Here is a 10,384-nt window from a genome sequence, read left to right as displayed (position 1 = left end):
ATTCTCCTGTTCGGTTTCGGAGAATCCCCGCATGACACCTTTAATAAAATATTTTTTAAAAAAATAAAAAATTATACAATAAAATTATATAGACAGATTTTTAAATATAATATATTAAAATTTTATATTATTATAAAGAAATAAACTTAAAAACTCTAATAAAATATAATAAATAAATAAATATATTAATGATTTATTATATTTATAATGTTCGGGGTAGAATCGAGTGTGAGATCGGGATAGGTCGGAGCGGGGGACACAAATATCATCCCGCCGCATCCCCGTTCAATTTCGGAGAAAAACCGTTCTAAAAAAACAATTCGGTTCGATTTTTACGGGACAGTTTCAAATTGTCATTCTTATTTGTGTTATTGAAATAACCCAAACCTAAGAAGACCTAAGAGTTAACCTAATTTGTTTCTTTTTTAATTCAATCATAATTAAACTATTATTTCATCTATTACCTAGCTCATTTCATTAATCAAAATTTAAAATATATTTTATTTATTTGTAAAAAAAGTTAATTTATCACTATAATATTTTAAAAAAAACACATATGCACATTTATTTTTATAAATAAAAATGATAATATAAATGTGGGCTCTCTCTGTTTCAATCCCACCTTATAAATGCCAACCATCTTCTTCAATTCTCCCCTTGTTCTTCATCATCATTCTCATCATCATCATAGCCATGACTTATTTCCTGTTTCTTTTCTTAACCTCTCTTTTAATTACAGGTAACCATCATTATCCAACATCATATCATCAATTCAAACAAAATCTAAACTTTGCTTTTCAATTTCACAGGAATTGATTCATCAGCAACCTTTACTCTTTCAAACAACTGCGATTACACAGTCTGGCCGGGAATTCTATCCAACGCCGGAATTTCACCCCTTCGAATCACCGGCTTCCAACTTCAAAAGGGCGAATCGAAAACCATCAACGTGCCGTCGTCTTGGGGCGGCCGATTGTGGGGTCGTACTCTCTGTACAGAGGATTCGGCCGGAAAATTCACCTGCGTCACCGGTGATTGTGGCTCCGGCAAGGTAGAATGCTCCGGCGGAGGGGCGGCGACACCTGCTACTCTGGCGGAGTTCACCCTTAATGGAGATAATGGAATGGATTTCTATGATGTCAGTCTTGTTGACGGGTACGTTTCATCTTCTTTCTCAATCAAACAAAATTTGGGTAATAATCTTAAAATTAAAAAATATATATATTATAATCAAACATATCTTAAAATTAAATAAGATATTAATGAAGGGTAATTATTTAAGAAGGTGGGTATTTTTTTATGTTTAAAAAAAAATATAATGTTAAATTAAAATTTAAAATAAAAGATATTTTACTATTTTACTTAATTAATTGAATGATATAATAGAAGAGATGATAAATAAGGTGATTTTTTTTTGTTAGTATTACTTAAAAAAAATGTTTGAATTGATTTTAATAATTATAATTATATTTTTTCTGAATTAAGGATCACATAACATAACATGTCACTAGCATTTATAGAATTTTACCGGTCATTCGATTACCTTAGTGATATTAATTATTTATAAATAAAACGAGTAGATAAACTAAAGATATGTTTTGCCCATTTAATTTATGAACTTAAGAAAAAATAATTAATTAAATTTAAAATTTATTAAAATTTAGATTTAAATTTGTCATAATTTTATGAAATGTATATGAAAATAAGTTTAATAAGACTACCTTAACTAATTATAATTGAGAAAATTACATTTAACCTAATGTTTTTTTTCTCTCTCATCTATTATTAGTTATAACCTACCAATGCTGGTGCTACCACAAGGCGGCGCCGGAGAAAACTGTACGTCGACCGGTTGTACGGTAGATCTGAACGGAGCATGTCCGTCGGAGTTGAAAGTGACGTCATCCGACGGCGAGCGCGTGGCTTGTACGAGCGCGTGTGACGCGTTTGGACAGGCACAATATTGCTGTAACGGTGAATATGGATCGCCGGATACTTGTAAACCGTCGTCGTATTCGAAGGTTTTCAAGACTGCGTGTCCACGCGCCTACAGTTACGCGTACGATGATAAAACCAGCACTTTTACTTGTACCGGCGCCGATTATCTGATTACTTTCTGTCCGTCGCCGAATAACAGGTACATTACTAAAATACCCTTGTCATGTGAAAATTACTTTTCGGTCCTTCATATTTAGCCGTTACATTAACCCATTTCGTAAATTCATGAAAAGCCTGACAATATGAACGTTAGCAATATTAAACAAACTTAAATAATGTATTTTATTTGTTTTTAGAAAACTAAACATCATAATACTATTTTTGTCCAAATAATTCAGCTCTAAATAACTTTAAAGTACTCAATAATCTAAAAATAATGTGATTGATAAAACCTAAGATCTGACAATAATAATAATAATAAATTCTGACAATAATAATAATATAACTAATATTATTTTAAATTCTCTTATTTAAATATCTAGTTTTTTACTATAAAGTTTCATATCCAATCTATCTTTCTTACATTAAGCTTGAATTGTATAATAAGTTTTTATAACATGAACAATATTAGATCACTAATAACATTTTTCTAATCCATGTAACAGTAAAAAATCATATTCGTCTTCATCTGACCCGCAAATACAAACTCCCGAAATTTGGAATAGCTCGATTGTATACGAGGGCGCGATGGAAATAAGCGGTTCAACATCAATTTTTGGATTGTGTAAATTGTTCTGGTCGGCCACTTCTTTGTTATTATTATTTGTATTATTCGAGTGAATATTTTTTTTTATTATTGATATAAAGAAAAAAAAAAGGATGGTGGGAGATTTGATAGGTGAAAAGATCTTGATGCCTATTGTTCTTGGTTCATACACTTTAGAAACGAACAATTACTAGCCCATCATGTGTGGACCATTATCATTGTCATAGTCCTCCACGCATCTGATTCTTTCTCCCACTCATGTTTTTTTTTTAGAATTTACTAGGGTGTAGGGCAAGGTCTAGTTCGGATTGGAAATTTTCAAATGATTATTTAAAAATTAATAATTTTAATAATTTTGAGAAGAAAAATATTTTTGGTGGATCATTTGGTTTGAAAGAACCTGTAAAACGTTCAGTAATCGTTATCGATCGATGCATTTAATTTATAATTATATTATTATGAAAGCCGATGAGGTTTTATTGGGTAACCCATTTAGAAAACTCATTAATCTTCTTGAATGTCCCACGCATTATCTTTTTGTTTTGATTATTAGTGAAATATTTTATGTGGTGCTTTTTTTAAAATGTTTTTCTTTCGATTTTGTAATAGTTTTGTTATTGAACTTAAACGATTCTTATTTATATTATTTTGCATGGACCATCATAAAATAAAATTTGGTAAAAAATATTATAATGATATTAATATATTTAATGATAAAAAATTAAAATAAATAATATTTTAGTAACTAGCATATTGTATCCCGTGCATTTGTACGAGTAATAATAATATAAAAAACCGTGAAAAAAATATTACGGTAAAAATGTGATATAAAAATTAAGCATCATTATATATATATAGATTAGTTAGTTCAAAATTTAATTTATATTGTTAAAATGACTTGACGTTTATCAAATTTGGTGTTGAATTTAAAATATAAAGTGTTATTAGTTTACTTGGTTAAAGGGTTGTACTTGTTATTTGTTAGGTTGCAAGTTCAAACCATACTTATAACATTTTTAAGTTTATTTTTAACCGTTTTAAGTTTATGGCGGGTCAACTCACAATTCGACCCAAGTTTCCATTTACTCTCATATATATATCCAAATTAACCACATCTCTCGACCCCGGCAATCCGGATACTTTAAAAATTAAGCATCATTATATATATATATAGATTAGTTAGTTAAAAAGTTGAACATATAATGTTAAAATGTCCCGCGTTTATCAAATTTAGTGTTGAATTTAAAATATAAATTGTTATTAGCCTAGTTGGTTAAAGGGTTATACTTGTTTTGTTAGGTTGCATGTTCGAACCATACTTATAAAATTTTTAATTTTATTTTTAATCGTTTTAAATTTATGGACGGGTCAACCCACAATCCGACCCAAATATCCATTACTTTAACATATATATTCAAATTAACCACCACTCTCGACCCAACAATCTGAACACTTTAAAAATTTAGTATCATTATATATATATAGATTTGGTTAATTAATTAAGTGATAAGATAAATAAAGATGAGATTTATATAATATTTTTTAGATTTTGTTATTTAAATAATTGAAACGGAATAAAAGTTAAATCTAAGTATTTGAGATTTGAGTTAAAATAGTATAATCTCTTTAGTTAATAAATTGACGTTATAATGATTGAATTATGATTTTTTTTTTAAATAAATAAATTTCAGATGGGAAATATCGTCGGCAGTAAGCATTATTTTCATCCCATGTGATGACGTGGAGCCTACAACCTTCCAAAAAGCTGAGCTGTCAAAATATGGCATATTATAATTAATGGGATTGGTTCTTCTATTTTTATTATTATTAATATATATATATATATATATATATATATATATATATATATATATATATATATATATATATATATATATATAATTTTTGTCCTTTTCCTTTTGGGATTTGGGATTAGACAATTTGCATTATAAATACATTTGATTTAAGGTGGGTAGGATATATTATACAAATTAATTACCATTTAATTAACTATAAGAAAAAGTAAAATATTTTCGTAAAAAAAATCTCAATTTTCATCATTAATCATACGCTAAATTCTTTTAATAAATTGTAATTTAAAATAAATGAAGTAGTATTGTAATTAAAATAAATTAATTTAGAATTTATTTTTTAGTAACTTTTTATATTTTGTTTTAGATCATTTAGCCTTACTTTTTGTGTTTTATATATATATATATATATATATATATATATATATATATATATATATATATATATGGTTTATGCATATATTTGATTGTCATTGATCAATTAATAAATAATAATTTAAATAAAATTATTATAATAAAATATATTTAATTAATAAAGTAATAACTAATATCCATAAATTTAAAAAGAAGAAAAAACTTTAATTAAAAAACAAAATGCTTCACGTCACAATTGAGACTATGATGTAGTTTTGAGAGTTCTAGAAATAAATGTTATAAAAAATGAGTAAATATATAATAATAATAATAATAATGTTTAAATTTAAAGTACTTGGTCGAGATATATTAATTTGAATATATACATAAGACAAAATGAATATTTGAAATTCATCTATAAATTTTAAATGATTAAAAATAAAATTAAAAATATTATAATTATATTTTAAAATTTTAATTTAACAAAAAAAAACAAGTATATAAAATAAGTATTGATAAATCCAACGACTCTTTAGCGAAAGCAAAACCACGAATATCCGCGGCCTTGCCAACTAGGAGAAAGAAAAAGCAAAAAAAAAATAAAAATTTCAGTTTTCCCTCTTTCTTCTTTTCATTTATCACTTTCGGCGAACCCCGATTTCTTCTCTGACGATTTTTCTCTCCGGCATCCCGACTTCTTCTACTTTCTTCATCTTCTTTCGATCGAAAATAGTAAGAGAACTCATTCGTGTATGTTCACTTCATTGTCTGCCTTCGTGTTCACTTCATACTATTTTTTTAGGTTGGTGGTCTAGGTAAATCTCCATACAAGACTCCAAGATCTTCAAGATCTCAAAGGACAAGGTAAATAACATATTCTCTTTTAGAATCGTAGATCATTTTGATGATTTGAAAATCGTTTAGTTTTTTGCGGTTAGAGTTAGTGATTTTAATGATTTTAACGATAGAAACTATGATTATTGTGTATTTGCTGCATTATGGGTCCGGAAATGGATGGTTTAGAGACCCGAAAGTATGATTATATAATGTTTGGCTGTTGTTATGAGTTTAGTTGCAGAACTAATTTCAATTATGGTTGTAAACAAAAACCATTTCTGGTTCCGAAACCACTCATTTCGAAAAAAAAATGTTTTTTTTTGCCGTTTCGGGTCCCAAAACTACTCATTTCGGGTCCCAAAACCAGCTTTTCTAGTTCCGAAACCAGCTTTTCTGGTCCCGAAACTAACATTTCTAATCCTGAAACCAACATTTTTTGTCCCAAAATCACCATTTTAGGGTGATTTCAAACTCCGAAATGGTTTCTATACGATCTTTTATGGCTATTTTATTTCTTTTTTAAACCAATAATTTTATTGTAATGTTAATTTGATTTGTAGGTCATGTATGAAGATCCATATCTTCTTATTGATCAAGTTAATGAAGAAATGAGATTATTTGAGATCTCTCAAATTATAGGTTGTATTTTAAATGTCATATAAAGGACAAATTATAACATTGTAAATAAAATTTAAATTATGTAAATTTCTAGTATAACAACATTATCTTCAATTATTTTTAATTTTCTAAGATTCATTATAATGTTTCAGATTAAAAAAAATTCAAAAAAGTGTCCCGAAACCACTCATTTCGAAAAAAAAATTCCTTTTTTATTGGCCAATTCGGGTCCCAAAATCAACATTTTAGGGTGATTTCAAACTCCGAAATGGTTTCTATACGATCTTTTATGGCTATTTTATTTCTTTTTTAAACCAATAATTTTATTGTAATGTTAATTTGATTTGTAGGTCATGTATGAAGATCCATATCTTCTTATTGATCAAGTTAATGAAGAAATGAGATTATTTGAGATCTCTCAAATTATAGGTTGTATTTTAAATGTCATATAAAGGACAAATTATAACATTGTAAATAAAATTTTAATTATGTAAATTTCTAGTATAACAACATTATCTTCAATTATTTTTAATTTTCTAAGATTCATTATAATGTTTCAGATTAAAAAAAATTCAAAAAAGTGTCCCGAAACCACTCATTTCGAAAAAAAAATTCCTTTTTTATTGGCCGTTTCGGGTCCCGAAATCAGCTTTTCTGGTCCCGAAACTAACATTTCTAGTCCCGAAACCAGCATTTCTTGTCCCGAAATCACCATTTTAGGGTGATTTCAAACTCCGAAATGGTTTCTATACGATCTTTTATGGCTATTTTATTTCTTTTTTAAACCAATAATCTTATTGTAATGTTAATTTGATTTGTATGTCATGTATGAAGATCCAGATCTTCTTATTGATCAGGTTAATGAAAAAATGAGATTATTTGAGATCTCTCAAATTGTAGGTTGTATTTTAAATGTGATATGAAGGACAAATTGTAACATTGTAAATAAAATTTTAATTATGTAAATTTCTAGTATAACTGCATTATCTTCAATTATTTTTTATTTTCTAAGATTCATTATAATGTTTCAGATTAAAAAAAATTCAAAAAAGTGTCCCGAAACCACTGATTTCGAAGAATTTTTTTTTTTTTGCCGTTTCGGGTCCCGAAACTACTCATTTCGGGTCTCGAAACCAGCTTTTCTGGTCCCGAAACCAGCTTTTCTGGTCCCGAAACCAGCATTTCTTGTCCCGAATTCACCATTTTAGGATGATTTCAGACACTGAAATGGTTTATATATGATCTTTTATGGTTATTTTATTTCTTTTTTAAACCAATAATTTTATTGTAATGTTAATTTGATTTGTAGGTCATGTATGAAGATCCAAATCTTTTACAACTCTAATCTAAATCGATTCAGCAACTAAACCATAAACGTTAAACATAAATATTGATATGACAATCATTTCGAACGGAAGATAAACGAAAGAAAGAAAAAAGACTTTCTATTTCAATCGATCGGAAGAGAAGAAGTCGATGAAACGTTTCAGTAAGATCGACAGTGGGTTGAATTTTGGGAAATTGAAACGAAAAATAAAGAGAGAGATTGCCGTGGGGGTTTTGGTTTTGGGAAAAAATGAAACGTTTCATAAACGGAAGAAGTCTTACCATTTCGATCGATCGGAAGAGAAGTCGGTGAAAATGAAAGAAGAGAATCGGTGGATTTAGGAAAAATGAAACAAAAGAGAAAGAGAGAGAATGAAATAAAAGAGAGAGAAAGAATAGGATTTTGGTTTTTTGGGAAATAAAAAGTTTAAATTTTATTTTTATTTTTATTTTTTCTCTCTCCTAGTTAGCAAAGCCACGATTCGTAACATTGCTTTAGCTAACTTGTCGTTGAGAATATCATTTCTCATATAAAATTAAGTAAGTCTAGTTATTTATTATAAAATACATGAAGGATGATTCAATTGGTTGTTATTTATTTATTTATTATATATCTAATAAATATAATTAATAATTAAAATTTTATTTAAAATAATATTAAAAAATCAACATTAATAGTATAGTAATTTATATATATATATATAATAATAATAAACTTTAATAATATAATTAATAAAATTTTAATATAAATATATTAAAATAATAAGTATTAAATATTTAAAAAAATACAAATATCATATATATATATATATATATATATATATATATATATATATATATATATATATATATATATATATATATATATATATATATATATATATATATAAATATTTTTTAATGGTTAGTTATATAAATTATATATGTATATATAAAATTATAAATATAAATCAACCTTATTAAGTGGTCTAGTTATTAAAGTGTTCATGTTATATAATAAAGACCATGGTTTAAAACTTTAAAAGTATGGATGATTAGTAGTGAAATAAGAACGTTGGTGTAAACATACCTAATTTATAAATTTAAAACAATTATTTTGATTTATTTTTGAATAAATAAAATTAAAAAAGTTAATCCAAGTCGAAAAAACTTAATTAATAATTAATTAGATTAATTGTTGTGATAATTAAAACATAATTAATTAAGGAAAATGGTCAAAAAAAATTATTTGGGATAAATGTTGTACAATTTATCTTAAAATAATTTTAGAAAAAAATCAAGGGATTAAAATAAATAATTTAAAATAAGAAAGATATCCATTTCATCCCCAAAATTATTTATTTAACCCTAAAAATATGCAAAAATAAAATAAATTTGTAAAATATTTGACATATTTATTTTAATATTTTGTGTATTTAAAAAGATCAAAATTAAAGTTAAAAGGGTGAAAGAAAAATCAATTTCAAACAAACCTTTAAGAATTTTAAAAAATATAAATATATATATGTAATCTTTCGTAGCCAAAATTGTGAAATCGGCTATAACAAGGACCTTAGCCATCGGATGAGCGTTGGATTGTCATCCAATGCTCTCAGGCTAACCGCGTATCTCACTGCAACAGAGGGATTGCGCGCTCGCGCCTCACCCAATAAACTAACGCGGACGTTAGCATCGTCCATCAAAATACAACAGAAAGCCCGCGTTTTGATGGACCACTGATAGAATGCCCCATGAATGCCCAAACGCGCTCAAAACAATGTCGTTTTGATCGCCGCCGTCGTCTCCAACGCGACGCCGAATGTATAACCATCCACAGTCATCTTTGATTTTTCAAAGATGGAATTTCGTTGTTCTTGAATAAATTGGCTCCGTTTAAAATGCAAAATAATCACCCTACCATGGTGATCATTAACCCTACATCTATAGGCACAATTAGTGCTTACATTACCAAGTTATTCAAGAACAATCAAAACATCATTAATAGCTTTTGGCTGATTCAATCCACTTGGATGGATCAACCGACTTTTTATAACTATATGTAGCCCCTTAATCATTCCAAAGGCAAGAGATAATATCTCAAACCCTGAATCAAAAGAAATAAAAAATCATCATTAAAGCTTAAAGCTTTAGATTTTTTGAATTTATGTTTAAGGCTCTAAAATTTGGATCTAGGCATCACAAATATTTTCCTAAAGTCTAAGGAGTGTTCTCCAATCTTTGGTAAGCGTCCAATCATATTTTAATTCATACTTTCAGTTTGAAATTAAATTTTTATATTTCAGTTTTCATAAAGCTTGTATGATGTCTGATTTTTTTGAATTTGATGGTTGAAAATCAATCTTATGATAATTTATAAGTTTTATGTGAAAGCTAGAACCGATCAATCAATCTTAATAAGAAAAACTCAATTGTTGAATTTGAAAAAAAAAAAAAAAATGGGTTTGCTGTTATTGGTTAATCTTTAACTATTACAGCCCAGAAAGCATCCCAACATGATTGTAATCATGTCAAGGAAATGTTTGGATCATGTTTAATCAATCTTAATCATGTTTGATCAAAATCAAAATTTTCAAAATAATTGAAAATTTTGAGTTCTTGATTTGGTCAAAATGAACAACCAGTGTTCTTGTTTTGGTACCAATCAAGTATATAAAATATAAAGAAGCTATTGGTTAACTTATTTCTCTTCAAAATAATTTTAAAACCAAAAATTCAGTTTTTGATCAAAAACTAT

General features: G+C 27.1%; 1 protein-coding gene across 1 annotated transcript; it reads left to right on the top strand.

Annotated features, from left to right (window-relative positions):
* The first annotated feature begins 623 nt into the window (after positions 1-623).
* On the top strand, positions 624-2,959 carry LOC124932206 (thaumatin-like protein 1b). Its single transcript, XM_047472823.1, has 4 exons — positions 624-739; positions 810-1,155; positions 1,790-2,137; positions 2,604-2,959. Exons 1-4 carry the CDS (start codon positions 694-696, stop codon positions 2,776-2,778), a joined length of 915 nt encoding a protein of 304 aa, XP_047328779.1. The 5' UTR covers positions 624-693; the 3' UTR covers positions 2,779-2,959.
* Positions 2,960-10,384: the final 7,425 nt, after the last annotated feature.

The sequence above is a fragment of the Impatiens glandulifera genome, chromosome 3 (genome assembly GCF_907164915.1).
Source record: "Impatiens glandulifera chromosome 3, dImpGla2.1, whole genome shotgun sequence".
Lineage (NCBI taxonomy): Eukaryota > Viridiplantae > Streptophyta > Magnoliopsida > Ericales > Balsaminaceae > Impatiens > Impatiens glandulifera.
This window is presented reverse-complemented; position numbering and strand designations above follow the sequence as displayed.

Excerpts from the sequence above, each read along its gene's own strand:
- LOC124932206 (XM_047472823.1), top strand. The coding sequence starts at position 694 with ATGACTTATTTCCTGTTTCTTTTCTTAACCTCTCTTTTAATTACAG. Across the intron at positions 740-809 it reads AACCTCTCTTTTAATTACAG|GAATTGATTCATCAGCAACC; the intron begins GTAACCATCATT and ends TCAATTTCACAG. Across the intron at positions 2,138-2,603 it reads TGTCCGTCGCCGAATAACAG|TAAAAAATCATATTCGTCTT; the intron begins GTACATTACTAA and ends TCCATGTAACAG.